General features: G+C 46.3%; 1 protein-coding gene across 4 annotated transcripts in view; it reads right to left on the bottom strand.

The window, feature by feature from the left end:
* The window catches only part of B3GNTL1 (UDP-GlcNAc:betaGal beta-1,3-N-acetylglucosaminyltransferase like 1), a 387,185-nt gene that overhangs the window by 211,984 nt on the left and 152,890 nt on the right, over positions 1-22,311 (bottom strand). For all 4 annotated transcript variants that reach the window (XM_082272696.1, XM_082272695.1, XM_082272698.1 and 1 more), the window contains one exon: positions 16,712-16,807. In XM_082272696.1, the coding sequence (XP_082128822.1) occupies positions 16,712-16,807 (96 nt within the window). The remainder of the gene's footprint in view (positions 1-16,711; positions 16,808-22,311) is intronic.

Below are 22,311 nucleotides of genomic sequence, written 5' to 3'. Positions count from 1 at the left end.
GGGGGGGATGACACACATGGGGGGGGGTGATAAACATGGGAGGGGGTAACATTCATGGGGGAGGGGGGTGACACACATGAGGGTAGATGATAAACATGGTGGGGGGTGACACACATGGGGGAATAACACACATGGGGGGAGGGGGGTGACACACATGAGGGTAGATGATAAACACGGTGGGGGGTGACACACATGGGGGAACACACATGGGGGGAGGGGGGTGACACACATGGGGGGAGGGGGATGCAGAAAGTAGCAATCACACTGTTTCTAGAAAAGTTTTGTGTTCCAGAGAATGTCATTTGTAAAGTAGCCGGGTTGTCATCTGGATAAACAAGAGCTGGGCGATAAGAATGTTTTCTCAGTCTGACTATAATAGGAAATCAATGGCTGCTCAAACAGAGAGATAACCTCTGTGTAACCCAATCATTACTTCACCCCCACTTATCAGTAAATCTATGATGTAAAAAAAAAAAAAAAAAAAAAAAAAAAAGCCCCCACAGCAGAAGAATGAATGTGGCCATGTACAAACGTTTGTTTCCTATTTTAGACATCTTTAACTGAATAAAATCATCTACAGCGTGTCGCCAGAAGCTCATGTAGACGGAGAGAAAAATTGCCAATGATTGGGAAATTTGGTGTTTTCTTTTGTTTAACACAGATGCATGTTATTATTAATGCGGCCATGCACATTGCAGGCATCTATGCATGTATTTGTGCATACGGAGAGGTGCCTATGAGCATAATTTACACACGTATGTCCATGTATGCACACATATACACTGCCTGGCCAAAAACAAAAAGCCGCCACCTGGAATTAATGCCTCGTACACACACAACGATTATCGGCCGACCAATCGGCCGTCTTTTGTCCAGTGTTGTTGCGTTGGTTGAAATGTGCTCTAGACTGCACACAAATTTTTTCGGCCAACAACAACCAACTGCAGAAGTGATGTCATGTGATGGTTTACTTTCCGTGTGTTTTTTCTTCTCTGAGCATGCCCAGTCTTGCTCATCTGATTTTTGTCTGCCGAAATCTGTACTGACTGAGGAACAATCGGCCGTTCTGTTGACGGCCAACAAAAATTTTATAGCCTGCACAACCAGATTTTGTTCGGCCGAAAAGTCGCAGCCGGTTGTCGGAATCATCATACTAACAAGCCGACAATCGGCCGAACGGACGTTGGCCGAAAATTCACGGCCAACAATCATCGTGTGTGTACGAGGCATAACTAAGCAACTAACTAAACTAATCATGCAGTAACTCTCCTATTGGAAAGTTACTGCATGTGCCCAAAGAATAAGGTCCAGCTTGAGAAAGGAGTGTGCCAGTAAGCCGGGGCCATACGGGGCATGCTCCCAAACACGTTGCAAGACATTGACATCACTGGCGCAAGTTTTCGGCTCACTGTGCGGTCCGGCCCTTGTTTTCGTCTTTGCTCCCCAGAAGCCGGCCAGTACCGTTACAGAAGAAGCAGGAACAGAACGGAACACCGGATCTGCTGCAGGCTAAAGAACCGGACTACCCAGGACGCCACAGAGGGACTAATTGCCCCATCAGTTTCAAGCTCATACACTTTTTGGAACATGTGAGTGGCTCTTCACGTGTTATGGTCAATAAATTGTCTATAAACAAGCAAAAAATTTGGGGGAGCATACCCAGGTATTTCTAAAGCTGGTGCAGCTATGAACCAAAAGACATGTATATTAAAAAAGAATAGCGCAACCATGCAAAAGAAATTACTACCAAATTTTAAGACAATCCATAAATAAAAATGGGGATTTGGTCCCACCATATGGCCATATCGTGCTCAAGCCCACCACTACGTCAAAGTACCCCATTATCAGTGGGCCCTACACTATCCATAAAAAAGGATGAATCCAGCCTTTCTAACCCTTGGAGACAACACTCCTTGCTGGGAAAGATGTGCAAATGCACTACAGGGGACTCCTCCTATATCCACTTGATAGTGGACACTGATAGAGTACAGGGATATGGTGGGACCAAATCCCCATTTTTATTTATGGATTGTCTTCAAATTTGGTAATTTCTTTTGCATGTGTGCGCTATTCTTTTTTAATATACATGTCTTTTGGTTCATAGCTGCACCAGCTTTAGAAATACATGGGTATGCTCCCCCAAATTATTTGCTGGTTTATTATGTATTCGGTCTGACCAGACTACCGAGGTTGAGCAACCCACCCCCCACACACACCTGTACTCTATCAGAGTCCACTATCAAGTGGATATAAGAGGAGTCCCCTGTAGTGCATTTGCACATCTTTCCCAGCAAGGAGTATTATCTCCAAGGGTTAGAAAGGCTGGATTCATCTCTTTTTCATGGATAGTGTAGGACCCACTGATAATGGGGTACTTTGACGTAGTGGTGGGCTTGAGCACTATATGGCCATATGGTGGGACCAAATCCCAATTTTTATTTATGGATTGTCTTCAAATTTGGTAGTAATTTCTTTTGCATGTGTGCGCTATTCTTTTTTAATAAATTGTCTATAGTCAAGGCGCCTTGTTGTCTTTTTTCTCATTTCATATTTGGAAAAATCGCTTCAGTCTTTTTCCCTCACCTGCCAATTGCTGCCCAGAGACTTTGTGGACTCATCTATTTACGGTGCCCTTAAATTCCACAGGACACTAAGTTCCATTACGGATTTTATAATATTCAGAATTAGCGCCGATCCATCTTTTATTGTATCCAAAGAATGAGGTCAGCTGACAACCTAAATATACTGAATGAGGTCAGCCGACTACCTAAATATACTGAATGAGGTCAGCTGACTACCTGAATATACTGAATGAGGTCAGCTGACTACCTGAATATACTGAATGAGGTCAGCTGACTACCTAAATATACTGAATGAGGTCAGCTGACTACCTGAATATACTGAATGAGGTCAGCTGACTACCTGAATATACTGAATGAGGTCAGCTGACTACCTGAATATACTGAATGAGGTCAGCTGACTACCTGAATATACTGAATGAGGTCAGCTGACTACCTGAATATACTGAATGAGGTCAGCTGACTACCTAAATATACTGAATGAGGTCAGCTGACTACCTAAATATACTGAATGAGGTCAGCTGTCTACCTGAATATACTGAATGAGGTCAGCTGACTACCTAAATATACTGAATGAGGTCAGCTGACTACCTAAATATACTGAATGAGGTCAGCTGACTACCTGAATATACTGAATGAGGTCAGCTGACTACCTGAATATACTGAATGAGGTCAGCTGACTACCTGAATATACTGAATGAGGTCAGCTGACTACCTGAATATACGGAATGAGGTCAGCTGACTACCTGAATATACTGAATGAGGTCAGCTGACTACCTGAATATACTGAATGAGGTCAGCTGACTACCTAAATATACTGAATGAGGTCAGCTGACTACCTGAATATACTGAATGAGGTCAGCTGACTACCTAAATATACTGAATGAGGTCAGCTGACTACCTAAATATACTGAATGAGGTCAGCTGACTACCTAAATATACTGAATGAGGTCAGCTGACTACCTGAATATACTGAATGAGGTCAGCTGACTACCTAAATATACTGAATGAGGTCAGCTGACTACCTGAATATACTGAATGAGGTCAGCTGACTACCTGAATATACTGAATGAGGTCAGCTGACTACCTGAATATACTGAATGAGGTCAGCTGACTACCTGAATATACTGAATGAGGTCAGCTGACTACCTGAATATACTGAATGAGGTCAGCTGACTACCTGAATATACTGAATGAGGTCAGCTGACTACCTAAATATACTGAATGAGGTCAGCTGACTACCTAAATATACTGAATGAGGTCAGCTGACTACCTAAATATACTGAATGAGGTCAGCTGACTACCTGAATATACTGAATGAGGTCAGCTGACTACCTAAATATACTGAATGAGGTCAGCTGACTACCTGAATATACGGAATGATGAGGTTATTCCATCAATGGATTTTTTCTTCCCTGATGGCACGGAAATATTATAAGATGACAATCCCAGGATTCATCGGGGTAAAATTGTGAAAGAGTGGTTCAGGGAGGATGAGACATCATTGTCACACATGGATTGGCCACCACATAGTCCAGAACTTAATCCCATTGAGAATCTTTGGGATGTGCGGGAGAAGGCTTTGGCTTTGCGCAGTGCTCCGACTCTCCCATCAATTGGTGGAAAATGAATGGACGGAAATAAATCTTGTGACATTGCAGAAGAATATCGAAACAATGCCACAGCGAATGTGTGCCGTAATCAAAGCCAACAAATATTTGAGTGTGTGACCTTTTTTTTTGGTGGCAACTTTTTTTTTTTGGCCAGGCAGTGTATTTATTCCACTGGCTAGAATAAATTAATATTTTAGCCAATAGAATGAGTTTATACTCACCTATATTTGTGCATACCGTGTTTCCCTGAAAATAAGCCCCGGGTCTTATATAAAGTGGCACCCGGTGTGGTCTTCTGCCACTGTAGCCCTTCTGCTTCAAGGTTAGATGTGTTATGAGTTCAGAGATGGTATTCTGTATACCAGGGGCGTAACTACAGGGGTTGCAATTGCAACCGGGCCCCATGCTCCAGGGGGGCTGTGCGGCTCCCCTGTACACCTGGATAGGAGGGGTGGCGGGGGGCAGCATGTAGAGAAATCACTGTCCTCCTTTTTCCTCCTGTAGCTGCAGGAGGAAAATGGAGGAGATTGGTTCCTCTGTATGCTGCCCCCGCCGCTCCTCCTATCCGCTTCACTTGTGTTCTGCTGTCTCTGGGCCCCTGTGTGCTCCCCTGCCCCCCCCCCCCCACTGTGCTCCCCCCCTCTCCTGCAGGCTGCTGCAAGGAATGTGTCACGATAGAGAACCAGGATGGGTTGGTAAATATGTAATTTACCAGCTCCTTCCTTTTCTGAACAGACAGAGTCATAGTCAGTCACATTGTAAAAAAAATAAAAATAAAATGATAAAAAATAATACAATTAAAATAGCAAAAAATAAAAACTACTGACACCAGTGGGTGAACTTCCAGGATCGCAAAGATCACACTTGGGACCGGGCCCTGGCATTCCACCACCGTGGGGAGGCCCCCAAGATGGCAGGAAGGTGGCCCACTGCAGAACTTGTGATAGGGTCCCGCTGCGGGACTGTAATAAAGGGCCCCACAATGAGAGAAAAGGGCCCCAGGATCAGTGGGAAGAGCCCCAGGCTTGAAGGGAAGGGCTCCAGCCAGGGGTCCGGGGGGCCCTTCATGGTTTCTTGCACCGGGGCCCTGAAGGTTCTAGTTACGCCTCTGCTGCTTACCTTGGATGTAACGAGTGGTTATTTGAGTTACTGTCACCTTTCTATCATCTGCCCATTCTACTCTGACCTCAAAAAGGCATTTTCCTCCATACAACTGCCGCTCACTGGATATTTTCTCTTTTTCCCACCATTCTCTGTAAACCGGAGAGATGGTTGTGTGTGAAAATCCCAGAAATACTCAGAGCAGCCCGTCTGCCACCAACAACCATGCCATGTTCAAAGTCACTTCACTCCCATTTCTTCCCCATTCTGATGCTCTAATGGACTTCAGCAAGTCGTCTTCAACATGTCTAGATGCCTAAATGCATTGAGTTGCTTCCATGTGATTGGCTGATTAGCGATTTGTGTTACCAAGCAATTGAACAGGTGTACCTAATAAAGTGTATGTAAAAGGGTCCCAGTCACAAAACTGGTTGGTGGGGGTAATCCTTCACCGACTCACCCCCGAGGGGGCGTGGGGAGCCTATGGCGGTAGAACCATTAAAAAACAAATAGAATGGTGTGGATGGTAAAAAAAAAAAAAGATACTTTATTCAAAAATTGAAGATGAATAACACATAGTCACAGCCTGGTATCTGCAAACACAACCACAATACATGACATGAACATAATTAAAAGTTAAACAAAATGACGTCATGTATTGTGGTTGTGTTTGCAGATACCAGGCTGTGACTGTGTGTTATTCATCTTCAATTTTTGAATAAAGTATCTTTTCTTTTTTTTTTACCATCCACACCGCGTGTGTATCGCCTTATCTTGTGAATGGTTACTCCCATTCTATTTGGTTTTTGATGTACCTAATAAAGTGGCCGGTGAGTGAATATTAACTGTTGAAAGCAAAACATCCTAAGAGAATCTTTATCAAAATAGCTGAAAAAGTTTACTGAAGAGATATTTCATTTTTCCCTTAACCTCCTCCCGCCCGCGCTATAGCCGAAAGATGGCTACAGCGCGGGCTCTAATTTCCGGGAGGCCTTCTTTATACGGCCTCCCAGTAACAGGCTCCCCGCGCGCTCCCGCGCGTGCGCATCGGGGAAAATCTGTGTCGGCCGTGTCCCTTGGACACAGCCAATCACAGATCGTGGTGAATGGTCAATCACAGCGGCCATTTACCACGTGATCGGAACAGCCAATGAGAGATGATCTCAAATGTAATCATATGAGATCATCTCTCATTGCACAGAGACTGCAGTGTGAGGAAGAGCAGAGCCGATCAGACACAGAGAAATGTAATCAGGGCACTGATCACCAGTGCCCTGATTACACAAGAGGTAAATAAAATGCCATCAGTGCCCACCATCAGTGCCCACAATCAGTGCCCATAGTGCTGCCAGTCAGTGCCCATCAGTGCCTGCTCATCTAGGCACTGATGGGCACTGACTAGCAGCACTATGGGCACTGAGTGTGGGCACTGATGGTGCTGCCCATCAGTGCTCATCAGTGCCTCCCAACAGTGCTCATCAGTGCCACCCGTCAGTGTCCATCAGTGCCACCCATCAGTGTCCATCAGTGCCACCCATCAGTGTCCATCAGTGCCACCCATCAGTGCCGCCCATTAGTGCCGCCTCTCAGTGCCCAGCAGTGCCACCTCAGTGCCCAGCAGTGCCACCTCAGTGCCCAGCAGTGCCACCTATCAATGCTCATCAGTGCCGCCTATAAGTGCTCATCAGTGCCGCCTATCAGTGCTCATCAGTGCAGCCTATCAGTGCCACCTATCAATGCTCATCAGTGCCGCCTATCAGTGCTCATCAGTGCAGCCTATCAGTGCCACCTATCAGTGCTCATCAGTGCAGCCTATCAGTGCCACCTATCAGTGCTCATCAGTGCGCATATTAGTGCCACCTCATCAGTGCCCATAAGTGCAGCCTATCAGTGCCACCTCATCAGCGCATATCAGTGAAGGAGAAAAATGTATTTATTTTCAAAATTTACTCGCAGAAAATAAGAAAAAAATTGTTTTTTTAATTTTCTGTCTTTTTTCTTTTTTTTGTAAGAAATAAAAAACCCAGAGGTGATTAAATACCGCCAAAAGAAAGCTCTATTTGTGTGAAAAAAAATGATAAAAATTTCATATGGGTACAGTGTAGTATGACCGCGCAATTGTCATTCAAAGCGTGAGAGCGCTGAAAGCTGAAAATTGGCCTGGGCAGGAAGGGGGTAACAGTGCCCATTAGGCAAGTGGTTAAATAAGTGTCAGGCAGGATGAAGTGGCTCTTATATTTCAATTAAGTTATTCCCCAGAAAAGCTCAAACCTTTGTAACGCTGCCCATAAAATCTGTGAATCTTAGTGGTTTTGTGATTTACTAAAATGTAACCCTTAAAAAAAAAAACAAATTGTAACACTTGCACCAGTCAATGATATTTAATGGCAGAAAAAAACAGAATTGTTTCCCGAGTGACTAATGGACCCGGCTGGAAAATACAGCCAATTATCCACACGTAAAAGGGGGGGAGGGTCAGTCATCAGCCGTACGCCAAAGCCCCCCCCATCCCTCCCTAATATCCGCATATTAATCTGAGCGCTGATTGACGAGCCCGCTGCAGATTCCATCGCACCGAGCCGCCGGCCTGTTAGCACGGCAGTGGTTAAAACTGCTCACCGCTGGCATGGCTCCAGGCTAAGCAGAGATTGTTTTTGCCAAATTCTCCTACAGCTCAGCGCTGGCACCCTGCCCACCCGAGGAGACCTCTCTAACCCCCGGCCTGGGATGAGGAGAACGGGAGAAAGCTGCACATTTTGGGAGGTTGGGCAGCAAGAAGTGTGAGAGAAAAAGTCCATGAACCACTTTGTAGGCCAACAGTAAAGTGGGCAGTATGTACCCATTATATCCTTGCCAGTGCGGAATTATAATATATTATTATATTTAGGAGCAGGCGGCAGGAGATCGGCCTGGTTTAGGCTGTGATGGTGATCGGCGTGCGGCGCTGACACTTGGGAAGTGGTCAAGATCCAAACTCTGCATTACGTGTCCTTCCAAGGAAGATGGATGGAAGGGATGCCGGCCAATATGTGTCATTCCAAAAGTTCATTATAGTAATGAATTATCCCGGTTTTTGACACGCTATCTGTAGCTCACTTTCTAATGGGCCACCGGAGGATCGGATCCTATTTCCCCTCTTAGAGAACACGCAGCCAGGCACACAGCATTTTCAGCATTCTTCCTCTGGCTCAAAAATCAGTCTAGGGCACTGATGGTGAACCTTGGCACCCTCGATGTTTGCGAACTACATTTCCCAAGAGTGCATGAGCATCATGGGAAATATAGTTCCAAAACATCTGGGGTGCCAAGGCTCGCCACCACTGGTCTAGGGGTTTCTTTTGTGTCTTTATTGAGGAACGAGGAACTTGGATAGGGAGCATGGCATACCCCGGAACTGTAAAACTGTACAACTTGAGGACTGCTAAACTTCTGGCTGATAGCACTTTCACAAAGTAAGGTCCCACAGGATCTCTAAGCTTTCTGAGATCGGTGCTCCTCCCTCAAAGCACCACATCATCACACTTGCAGCACTGGGGTCTTGTACTCACTTAGCCACAGGATCACCTGTTGCCTCCTGCCAATATCCACCAGGCTCTTCCTAGTGAAGGAGATGTAGACTAACACCGCCTGTGGACAACTTGATCTCTTTCCCACAGCTCTATCCAATGAGCGCTCTTCTGACCCAACTAGATCCTTGGGCTGGATTTGCGAATAGGCCCTTCAGCTAAGCCTAGCTGGGACCTCGGTGTCGTCGGGCTGGCTACCTCCCAGACTGAGCCCCTTAACAGGATATTATCCCCCCCCCCCATAGCAGGATATTATCCCCCCCCCCCATAACAGTATATTACCACCTCCATAACAGGATATTATCCCCCCCCCCCCATAACAGTATATTACCACCTCCATAACAGGATATTATCCCCCCCCCCCCCATAGCAGGATATTATCCCCCCCATAACAAGATATTACCACCTCCATAACAGGATATTATCCCCCCCCCCCCCCATAAAAGGATATTACCCCCCCCCCCCCATAACAGGGTATTACCACCTCCATAACAGGATATTACCACCTCCATATCAGATATAGTGAATACAGAGTCCTGGTTGGATCAGATATAGTGAATGCAGAGTCCTGGGGGGATCGGATATAGTGAATGCAGAGTCCTGGGGAGATCAGATATAGTGAATGCAGAGTCCTGGGGAGATCAGATATAGTGAATGCAGAGTCCTGGGGAGATCAGATATAGTGATTGCAGAGTCCTGGGGAGATCTGATATAGTGAATGCAGAGTCCTGGGGGGATCAGATATAATGAATGCAGAGTCCTGGGGAGAGCAGATATAGTGAATGCAGAGTCCTGGGGAGATCAGATATAGTGAATGCAGAGTCCTGGGGGGATCGGATATAGTGAATGCAGAGTTCTGGGGGGATCAGATATAGGGAATGCAGAGTCCTGGGGAGATCAGATATAGTGAATGCAGAGTCCTGGGGAGATCGGATATAGTGAATGCAGAGTCCTGGGGAGATCAGATATAGTGACTGCAGAGTCCTGGGGAGATCAGATATAGTGAATGCAGAGTCCTGGGGAGATCAGATATAGTGAATGAAGAGTCCTGGGGAGATCAGATATAGTGAATGCAGAGTCCTGGGGAGATCAGATATAATGAATGCAGAGTCCTGGGGAGATCAGATATAGTGAATGTAGAGTCCTGGGGAGATCAGATATAGTGAATGCAGAGTCCTGGGGAGATCAGATATAGTGAATGCAGAGTCCTGGGGAGATCAGATATAGTGAATGCAGAGTCCTGGGGGATCAGATATTGTGAATGCAGAGTCCTGGGGAGATCAGATATAGTGAATACAGAGTCCTGGGGAGATCAGATATAGTGAATGCAGAGTCCTGGGGAGATCAGATATAGTGAATGCAGAGTCCTGGGGAGATCAGATATAGTGAATGCAGAGTCCTGGGGGGATCAGATATAGTGAATGCAGAGTCCTGGGGAGATCTGATATAGTGAATGCAGAGTCCTGGGGGGATCAGATATAGTGAATGCAGAGTCCTGGGGGATCAGATATAGTGAATGTAGAGTCCTGGGGGGATCAGATATAGTGAATGCAGAGTCCTGGAGAGATCAGATATAGTGAATGCAGAGTCCTGGGGAGATCTGATATAATGAATGCAGAGTCCTGGGGAGATCTGATATAGTGAATGCAGAGTCCTGGGGGGATCAGATATAGTGAATGCAGAGTCCAGGGGAGGTCAGATATAGTGAATGCAGAGTCCTGGGGAGATCTGATATAGTGAATGCAGAGTCCTGGGGGGATCAGATATAGTGAATGCAGAGTCCTGGGGGATCAGATATAGTGAATGTAGAGTCCTGGGGGGATCAGATATAGTGAATGCAGAGTCCTGGGGAGACCAGATATAGTGAATGCAGAGTCCTGGGTTAAGTAACACTCAAACTGGATTCTTGAACTCAATTCCCATTTTATAAAGTGATTACAGATCTGTTTTGCAAATGATGACATTTTCTGTACTGTATATTGGATGAGAATCCTCTGTGGTGAGAGGGAAGCGTGCGCGCAGTGAAAGTTTGTTTGGATTCTGATGCAGTGCTGGAAATTCCAGTAACAGTCACAGGAAATCCCGAGTGCTTCCTATTCTTACAGAGTGAAATACTTCATTCACTTGTTTAAGAAGAGGATTGAAAAGCCATCAGACGGCCGTACAATGCTCACTGGTCACTGGTGGGAAATGCAGAGGATGCAGAGCCACCGACACCTTCCACTTCTATGGTATGACTGTACAGAACCAAATGGCAACCCCAACCAGTGACATGAAATAGAATAAAGATTTGACACGTGAAATTTGTTTCAGTCCTAATATAAATTCGGACAAATAGTAACAAAAATTCGGACAAATAGTAACAAAAATTGTTTCTATTTCATCCGAGTTTCCGAATGAAATCGTAATGAATTCTGTTGAAATTTGTTTAATATCATTTTCTATATTTTCGTTTTCTAACGAATTCCAAATTTCCGGAACGATTCGAATTTGGATTGGTGGAAAAATGATCGACCGATTCAAGTTCTGTATAAAGAATCGCTGGTTGTTAAGCAGTTACATCAAACTGTTTTTTTTTTTTTTCCCCTTTTGGGATAAAGATTTTACACAAATAAATAAAAACTGATCATTGTCAGTGGTAAATTGTTTGTCTCATCCCTGTAAGTGCTACATCTGCAGGAGAGCTTGTTCTGTTGAAAAAAAAAACAGACTTACAGGTCGGATCGCTAAGTGAAAATAAAGGAAAAACTGTCAAAAATAGGAAAGTAATGCAGCCATCACATCTAAGAATTGGTAAGGTGCAATATAATAAATTATTGCTTTTGGGTTTAATACCGCTTTAGGCCGGGTTCACACTGGTGCAAACTGGATGGGGGTTTCCCTGCATCCAATTCGTATGTCAGGAGACTGTGACTGGCTCTCAATGGAGCTCCAGGGCATCTTTTGGTCCGTTTCAGGTCCGAATTCAGACCTAAAACAAGGAACGGGACTACTGCACGCCACTCCCCACACAGTGCAAACCCAGCATTAACCACTTCTGAAGCGGAAGGATTTGCCTACTTAATGACCAGGCCATATTTTGCGATTCGGCACTGCGTTACTTTAACAATTGCACGGTCGTGCGACGCTGTTCCCAAATAAAATTGATGTCCTTTTTTCCACAAACAGAGCTTTCTTTTGGTGGTATTTGATCACCTGTGCAATTTTTATTTTTTGCGCTATAAACAAAAAAAGAGCGACAATTAAAAAAAAAATATATTATATATATATATATATATATATATATATATTTTTTACCTTCTGCTATAGAACATTCCCCAAAAAAATTTGACACTTTTGGGGGGACCAGTGACATTACTACAGCAATCAGTGCTAAACATATGCACTGTCCCTGTAATAATGACACTGGCAGGGAAGGGGTTAACACAGTAAGTGATCAAGGGGTTAAATGTGTACCTAGGGGCGTGTTTCTAACTGTGGGGGGGGGGGGTGGCTTGTGAAATGATCATACAGACCTGTGATCCTACATAGAAGGATCACAGGAGCTCTGTGATCATTCCAGAGAGAAGAACAGTCAGCTGTGTTTACAACATCCGACCGTCCTTCTCTCTCATCGGGGAGTGATCGCGGGTGTCAGGCAGCAATCAAAGCCACCTGCCCCGTGCATCAGAGTTCCCACTGACAAGTGGGGGTGCGAGCGCTCGCTCCCTAGCCCCCTAGCTGCAGGCGCGCAACGGACTTATACCTATGTCGGCCCTGCCGCAGTATAAATATAAATAATGTAAAAAAAAATCTTTTTTTATTTTTTATTTAACTGTATATTTTTTGTTACTTGTTATAGCCAATCACAGCGATCAGGTGAGGCTCAATCTGACGTTCTAATGATCAGGACCTGAGGCTCTTGTTGGGACGCCCGGTCTCTGTGCTGTGCGATGCATATATGCGCCCCCACGGAAAAAAAGCCCAGTCCAATGGGGCCACATATTTGTGTACGGTGGGTGTGAAGGGGTTAAACTACAGTATACGGCTATATGTTTCTCATGTGACTCCATTTTCATACAACACATACATACATTTGGGATGAGGTAACCCTAACTCTGGCACCACTATTAATCCAAGACTGACCGGATAAAGGTCTGATGTCCTCCGTCTACCGACCATACTAAAACCTCCTGACGTTCCGTCACTTCAATCAATCCTCAGCGTCTTATTGGGCAGATCATTAAACATTCTTCTTGCAGAGTGACGGGAACACATGCTCAGGTCATTTCCCGCTAAGAGCTGAAGACGTTTTAAGATTACAAGCAGCAGCTTCAAAGGACCGGAGCCGCACCGCAAAACTGCACCTGTCCATAACCTGTAAGACTTAATCCGGGCGCCGTTTAATGGGGATTGGGGCGGCCTGTTAGCGATAGGTAGGGTTGCATGAACCGGGCTCACAATGTCTTTGGTGAAAAAAAAATTACAATTTGTAAGAGAAGTAGTAGAGAAAAGTCAGAAAATGTGAGCGTGCCGAAGAAAAGGCACATAAATTAAATGTCAGCACAGAACATCTAAAGAAAAGTTTTATGTACTTCCACAGTCGAGAAATATTAGCAATCACAAATCTTAAAGGGGCCCTGCAGTCATTTTTTTTTATCTTTCCATCTATTAAATCTTCTGCCCTTTGTTGTTTTAACTTTTAGTAAAACATTTTTTTTTCTGCCAGTAAATACCTTATACAGCCCACTTCCTCCTCCTTGTCTGAAATTAGCCTAGGCCAGGGATATGCAAACTGTGGCCCTCCAGCTGTTGCAAACTACAAGTCCCATCATGCCTCTGCCTATGGGTGTCATGCTTGTTGGCTGTCAGAGTCTTACTATGCCTCATGGGACTTGTAGTTCTGCAACATCTGGGAGGGCCACAGTTTGCATATCCCTAGTCTAGGCAAATTACATCATGTACAGCTCTCTAACTCCTGTGAGAGTTTGCCAGCAAGGGAGGAGGGATGAGTCATAGGAAGATCCAAGGAAAGCTGCAGAACTGGAGAAGCCTGGATAACGGCGGAGATAACAGGAGACTGCAGAGATCCATGTGTAATCATCAAGAAAGGAGAAATGTGCAGGCAAGCAGTGCTGTGAGTGTGTCTGTCTGTATATACATACATGTCTGTGTGTGTGTGTCTGATTTATCGAGGGCCAATCTGCACTTTCCCCGATATATCGGAATCGGCCCCGGAGGTTACCGATATTGCCGATATTCCAGGAAAGCGCTTGTACCGGAGTGATGCCTGCAGCTAGAGGCATCACCCCGATACCTGTGTCCATAGCCGACGGTCGGCTGTCTTTTAATGACAACCGATGTGGCTGAGAAGCCGCTCGGCTGTCATTACAAGGAGCGGGAGGGGACGTCCCCCCTCTCCCGCGGCTCGCCTGGGTCTCCCGTCCCACCAGGAGACCCGGGCAACCAGCCTGCACGGTCGGCCCCACCCACTACAGACTGCCTGCAGAAAACTACAGGAGGAGGCGGAGACAAGATCAGTCACCGTGCACAAGGAGAGAGGGCAGCAGTGAGCGGTCTCTACTACAGGAAGTCTCACTGGATTACTGCACAGATCTGGAAGAAATACACAAATCACACCGAGATTCAAGAATACACATCTTGCCTTTAGATATTTGCTTATCTAGGACTTTACCTTTAAATTGATACCTGCCTATTTTATATATACAGAAGCTAAAAATAGAGCACACAAATATCTCCGATTACAACTGGAAGGGAGATCCTGGTAAAAAATAAACATAATTTATTAAAAAAGGATCCTACAGGCAGATCATCGATAGCCAAGTTCTCCTATTGTGCCATTTTAAAACAAATCACATGATGCAGCTTGCAAAAAAAAAACCACGTGGTGAGTTACGCAAAAGGTCAGAATGTCTCTCTACAGAGGAAACGCATCAAACACCCAAAGCAAGGAGCTATTTTTAATTTCATAGTTTTGCAATAGAGTGAGGCAGCAGATGTGGCCAGGTGTGAGCTCAGAGGATACAGGGAGCACTCATGGACTTGGCTGCGCATCCCTCTAAGGCACATGCCTATGGCCACGGATACACAGCCAAGGATTAGACGTTGGGCGGGATACACAGCCGAGGATAAGACGTGGCTGAGAATCAGACGTGGCCGGGGATACACAGTCGAGTATCAGACAAGGCCAAGGATACACAGCCGAGGATTAGATGTGGCCAGGAATACACAGCCGAGGATTAGATGTGGCCAAGGTTACACAGCCGAGGATTAGATGTGGCCAGGGATACACAGCTGAGTATTAGACGTGGCCGGAGATACAGAGCCGAGGATTAGACGTTGCCAGGGATACACAGCCGAGGATTAGATGTGGCCAGGGATACACAGCCGAGGATTAGATGTGGCCAGGGATACACAGCTGAGTATTAGACGTGGCCGGAGATACACAGCCAAGGATTAGACATGGCCAGGTATACACAGCTGAGGATTAGACGTGGTCCGGGATACACAGCCGAGGATTAGACGTGGCCAGGGATACACAGCTGAGGATTAGACGTGGCCGGGCATACACAGCCGAGGATCAGGCGTAGCCGAGGATCAGACGTGGCTGGGGATACACAGCCGAGTATCAGACGTGGCCGGGGATACACAGCCGAGTATCAGACGTGGCCGGGCATACACAGCCGAGGATCAGGCGTAGCCGAGGATCAGACGTGGCTGGGGATACACAGCTGAGTATCAGACGTGGCCGGGGATACACAGCCGAGTATCAGACGTGGCCGGGGATACACAGCCGAGTATCAGACGTGGCCGGGGATACACAGCCGAGTATCAGACGTGGCCGGGGATACACAGCAGAGGATCAGACGTGGCCGGGGATACACAGCAGAGGATCAGACGTGGCCGGGTATACACAGCCAAGGATAAGACGTGGCTGGGGATACGTGGCCGAGTATCAGACGTGGCCGGGGATACATAGCCGAGGATCAGGCGTGGTCGGGGATACACAGCCGAGGATCAGGCGTGGTCGGGGATACACAGCCGAGGATCAGGCGTGGCCGGGGATACACAGCCGAGGATCAGGCGTGGCCGGGGATACACAGCCGAGGATCAGGCGTGGCCGAGGATCCGACGTGGCCGGGGATACACAACCGGGGATCAGGCATGGCTGGGGATACACAGCCGAGGATCAGACGTGGCCGGGATACACAGCGGGGGATCAGGCATGGCTGGGGATACACAGCCAAGGATCAGATGTGGCCGGGGATACACAGCCGAGGATCAGACGTGGCCGGGATACACAGTCGAGGATCAGATGTGGCCGGGGATACACAGCCGAGGATCAGATGTGGCCGGGGATACACAGCCGAGGATCAGATGTGGCCGGGGATACACAGCCGAGGATCAGATGTGGCCGGGGATACACAGCCGAGTATCAGATGTGGCCGGGGATACACAGCCGAGTATCAGACGTGGCCGGGGATACACAGCCGAGTATCAGACGTGGCCGGGGATACACAGCCAAGTATCAGACGTGGCCGGAGATACTCAGCCGAGTATCAGACATGGCCGAGGATACACAGCCGAGTATCAGACGTGGCCGGGGATACACAGCCGAGGATCAGACATGGCCGGGGATACACAGCCAAGGATCAGACATGGCCGGGGATACACAGCCGAGGAGACGTGGCCGGGGATACACAGCCGAGGATCAGGCGTGGCCTGGGATACACCGCCGAGGATCAGGCGTGGCCTGGGATACACCGCCGAGGATCAGGCGTGGCCAGGGATACACAGCCGAGGATCAGGCGACGTTCCTTCAACCCAAAGGACAATAAAAGACGTTTCTTACCTGTGTCAGAAGCTGCTCCGGAGTCAGGCCGTTGATCCATCGGGTGTATCGTTCTGTCGCCTCTACTGGCTCCCGCCTCACCCGGCATCCAACAATCTTTATTAAAAAAAGACAATGAAGAGATATCAGAACACAAAGAACAACCCAGTGATACAAACATTCAAAGAGGAATTCCAGGTATGGCAATTTCTACAGTTCCATTATTCCAGCTTGGATCAATGGAACCAGAAGGAAACCTACGTAGTGTCAGGATTACTGGTATCATTCCTGGACCCGAGCACTAAAGTCCTCTAATTCTTTTAAAGTAAAAATAAAGACAAAACATTTTTTTAATTTTGGACAGAGTAAGGAAGGGTTATAACCCCTCAGGTTTTGTTTGTTTGTTCATTTGTGTCCCATTGAGGAGTTTTCTCTTCACTTCCTGTCCCGCAGCCAAACAGGAAGTGAAAAGAAATTAATCTAAAGCAGAGGTCTCCAAACTGTGGATCATGGGTCGAATGCGGCCCAATTTTGCCTTTATCTGTCGATTGGGGCACTATTCCTCCCACTGACACCATCAATGGGGCACTATTCCTCCCACTGATACCATCAATGGGGCACTATTCCTCCCACTGACACCAACAATGGGGCACTATTCCTCCCACTGACACCAACAATGGGGCACTATTTCCTCCCATTGACACCAACAATGGGGCACTATTCCTCCCACTGACACCAACAATGGGGCACTATTTCCTCCCATTGACACCAATGATGGGGCACTATTCCTCCCACTGACACCAACGATGGGGCACTATTCCTCCCACTGACACCAACGATGGGGCACTATTCCTCCCACTGACACCAACAATGGGGCAATATTCCTCCCACTGACACCAATGATCGGGCACCATTCCTCCCACTGACACCAACGATGGGGCACTATTCCTCCCACTGACACCAACAATGGGGCACTATTCCTCCCACTGACACCAACAATGGGCCACTATTCCTCCCACTGATACCAACAATGGGCCACTATTCCTCCCACTGATACCATCAATGTGGCGCTATTCCTCCCACTGGCACCATTAATGGGGCACTATTCCCCCCACTGGCACCATTAATGGGGCACTATTCCTCCCACTGGCACCATTAATGGGGTACTATTCCTCCCACTGACACCAACAATGAGGCAAAATTCCTCTCACTGACACCAACACTGAGGTACTAATCCTCCCACTGATATCGAATGATGAGGGACTGTTCTTTCCATTCTTCCATTGACACCAATGATGGAGCACTATTCCTCCTCCTACTGGCCACAGGTGTTGCAATTGTTTTACTCCCACACACCACCAAGCCTGGTAAGGGAAAGTAAAATGCCGGGGCATTTCCTCCTCCCAATGGCCACACTCCGCCCCCCCCCCATCTCAAAGCCTAAAGGACAGTAAACTGGCCCTCCTTCTGGAAAGTTTGGAGGCCCCTGCTCTAAAGTTAGGAAATTCCTTCTTGTCACCAGAACTAGTGTCCCCATGGGAAGATTTCCCCTCTATTCCTGTTCCGGGGACAACCCCAAATTTGGGATTTTCTTCCACTCTCACTCTTAATGGTATAATGGTAAACAGGACATGGAGAGAGTGAATCTCCCTAACGGGGCACAGACAGCAATAAAAACCTGACCTTCCACTATCTAAAAAAACGTTTTGCATTTAGTTATACTTTAAGCACTCCCACCCCCTCCATCCTCCAACACCCCCCTCCACCCTCCAACACCGTCTTTCAAATCAAATGAACACGGTAATGCTTATATGAGATTTTAGTGATTGGATTTACTTCTGCTGGGATATAAAACTTCTCATACAGAAACCTGGAAGCAGGAAGAAATATTATGATACTTTTGCAACATTGTGGCCAGCGATGGAACAACACAACCAGATGTCATTTAATTGGCCCACTGCAATATATGACATTTTTTTGGGGGGTATTGATATCTGTAACCCGTTCTTGCTCCCTTAATGACCAGGCCATTGCGATTCGGCACTGCGTTACTTTAACTGACAATTGCGCGGTCGTGCGACGCTGTACCCAGATAAAATTGATGTTCTTTTTTTTCCCCCACAAATAGAGATTTCTTTTGGTTTTTGATCACCTGTGCGATTTTTATTTTTTTTGCTTTATCAACAAAAATTCTGAAAAAAAATATATATTTTTTTACTTTCTGCTATATAACATTCCTAATAAAAAAAATGTAAAAATCAAAATGTTTTCATCATTTTAGGCCATTTTGTATTCTGCTACACATTTTGGTAAAAAAGATCCCAATATGTGTATATTGGTTTGCACAAAATTTATCACGTCTACAAACTAGGGGAAAGATTTAGATCATTTTTATTTATTTATTTCTTTTTTACTAGTAATGGCGGCGATTAGCAATTTTCTGCAGGACTGCGACATTGCGGCGGACAGATCGGACCCCTAACTGACATTTTTGACACTTTTGGGGGGACCAGTGACATTACTACAGTAATCAGTGCTAAAAATATGCACTTTTTCTGTAATTATGACATTGACAAGGAAGGGGTTAACCCAGGGGTGATCAAAGGGTTAAGTGTGAGCCTAGGGGGTGTTTTCTAACTGTATTGGGGAGGGACTTGTGAAATGATCATAGAGACATGTGATCCTAAATAGGAGGATCAAAGGCACTCTGTGATCATTTCAGAGAGAACAATCTTCTGCTGTGTTGAAGACCGTCGTTCTCTGTCAGCGGGGAGTGATCACAGGTGCCCCCAGGAGCGCTCCCGCGAACCGACGTACCCCCTATGTCGGTTTGCGCAGCCGAGCCAGTCTAACGCAGTATATCTGCGGTGGGCGGTCGGCAAGAGGTTAAAACGGAATTCCAGGCACAAAAATTACATTACATTTAAATATATTTCTTACCAGCCACAAAGGATTTAAATCCACTTTGTGTGCACCAGAAGCCTTTACAAAGCCAGATAAAACTTTGTAAAAGCAGTGACATCATCACTGTGCTGTACATAGCCTGTGTAGAGAGCTGTGGGAGGGGACAAGCAAGCCCCACCCACTGCAGGTTGCCAGCAAAAACTGCAGGAGGGGGTGACAAGACCAGTCACCCTGCACAAGGAGAGAAAGCAGAGCTGTGGGAGGGGTCCAGCAAGCTCCACCCACTACAGGCTGCCTGCAAAAAACCACAGGAGGGGGCGGAGACGAGAGCAGTCACCCTGCTCAAGGAGAGAGAGCAGAGTTGTGGGAGGGGTCCAGCAAGCTCCAACCACTACAGGCCAGCTGCAGGAAAATACAGGAGGGGGTGGAGGCTAGACCAGTCCCCCTGCAGAACAAGAGAGAGCAGAGCTGTGGGAGGGGCCCAGCAGGCCCCAACCACTACAGGCTGCCTGCAGAAAACTATAGGAGGGGCGGAGGCAAGACCAGTCGTCCTGCACAATGAGAGAAAGCAGAGTTGTGGGAGGGGTCCAGCAGGCTCCACCCAATACAGACTGCCTGCAGAAAGCTACAGGAGGGTAGGAGACAAGACCAGCCCCCCTGCACAAGGAGAGAAAGCAGAGCTGTGGGAGGGGCCAGCAGATTCCGCCTACTACAGGCTGCCTTCAGAAAACTACAGGACAGGAGGGGGGCGGAGACAAGACCACCCATCCTGTACAAGGAGAGAGCAGAGCTGTGGGAAGGGTCCAGCAAGCTCCACCCACTACAGGCTGCCTGCAGAAAACTACAGGAGGGGCGGAGACAAGACCAGCCATCCTGCACAAGGAGAGAGCAGAGCTGTGGGAGGGGCCAGCAGATTCCTCCCACTACAGGCTGCCTTCAGAAAAATACAGGAGGGGTGGAGACAAGACCAGTCACCCTACACAAGGAGAGCGGGCAGCAGTGAGCGGTCTCTACTACAGAAAGTCTCACACTGGATTACTGCACAGATCTGGAAGAAATACACAAATGACACCAATATTCAGGAAGAATGATGAACGGATTTAGAGAATATTTACTAATTCCGGATTTCAGCTTTAATTTTTATTTTATTTTTTTTTATTTTATATTGCTTTAATTATTTTTGTTTTTTTAATTTTATTTAACTTAGTTTTTATTGTTTTTTTTTTTTTTATTCTTGTTTTTATTGTTTTTTTTTTTCTTTATTGTTGTTTTTATCCTTTTATCTTCTTTATTATTATTGTTTTTATTGTAGCTACAGCAACACCGCTTCAGCCTTATGACCCAACACTCAAAAACACATTTCTACACAAGACAAAGACAGCCTCATGACACACGGGAAATTACAAAAGTGTTGCAATAATATTTAAAATGCTGACGCAGGCATGCAATGCGAGTTTGCCCGGGGGAGGCTGTCAAAGTGTGCAGTGCAGCCACAGAAGTGCTCCTCGTCTTAGAAATGAATAACCTCCCATTAGCCGATGCTTTGGAGGTAAGATGACCCGTTACAAAAATATGGCACAGATTGGAGCTGTTAGGAGGGAGAGTATCCAATCACAGGCAGCGGTTAGGAGGGAGAGTATCCAATCACAGGCAGTGAAGACATTTCACGTAAATACACTTTCGACTTAAATACACAAGGAACACCTTGCCAGTGTTCTATCCATAAAGGGGCTCATTCTCACCACGCAGCATGCGTCAATGTGTGCATAAAATACTTACCTTAGAACAAAGCCCCGAAGTGCCGACCGCTCACCTCTCTCATAGGTGACATGTTGTGTCGCCCTACTTCCAGGTTTGCGGCATCCGGCCATCTGATTGGCTGGAGCCGCGATGACGTCGACGGTCACGGCACAGGGCTCTGAAGGAACGGCACGAGCGGCCGTTCCTTCAGAGCGCATGTGCCAGTGATGTCACTGGCTGCATGCAAAGTAAATATCTCCTAAACGGTACATGTTTAGGAGATATTTACAGTACCTATAGGTAAGCCTTAATATAGGCTTACCTATAGGTACAAGTTGCAGAGGAAAGTTTACTTCCTCTTTAAGAGGATAAACTGCCCTCATTTACAGATGGAAGTTCATTCCTTTGATGTAAAAGAAGGAAATGATACATTGTAAATCATTTTGTTTATAGTTATTTAGCAGCCTTAACAATGTTGATAAACATTTGCCTGGGTCCCCCTTTTTTTTTTTTTTTTTTACAGAGGTGGGTGAGCAGAGAACAGCTTTGTAAGAATCAAGGACATGCTGTTTTAAGATGGGGGGTGAATTGAGATCGCAATTTTTTTAACAATGAATTGTACAGCACTTCTAACGAATGTCACAATTCTAAGAATAGCCAATTAGAGCTTGAATCAGCCAATCTGCATTGAATTTCTAGGGCTGAGGCGGTTCCTGAATAAGAACCTACTACTTTTCTTGGGGTTTTTGTCCAAGGGTGTTGACTTTTGTGGTTGAGAAAACATTTGGGGTGCTGGTTACTCATATATATTTTAGTATACAATATGTATCCAAACAATTGTAACAAGGAACACCCAAAGGAAAATTGCCTAATGTCAATGTCAGCTTCCTTCCCATTTCTAAGAAGCCTTTCTCCTACACAGAAATAAGCCTAAAAAACATTTAGAATGTATTCCCCAACTGGTACATATGTTATGT

The sequence above is a fragment of the Pelophylax lessonae genome (genome assembly GCF_965119305.1).
Source record: "Pelophylax lessonae genome assembly, chromosome: 11".
In the NCBI taxonomy this organism is placed as follows: Eukaryota; Metazoa; Chordata; class Amphibia; order Anura; family Ranidae; genus Pelophylax; species Pelophylax lessonae.
Note: the sequence above shows the minus strand (reverse complement) of the source record. Positions and strands in the feature narration are given on the sequence as shown.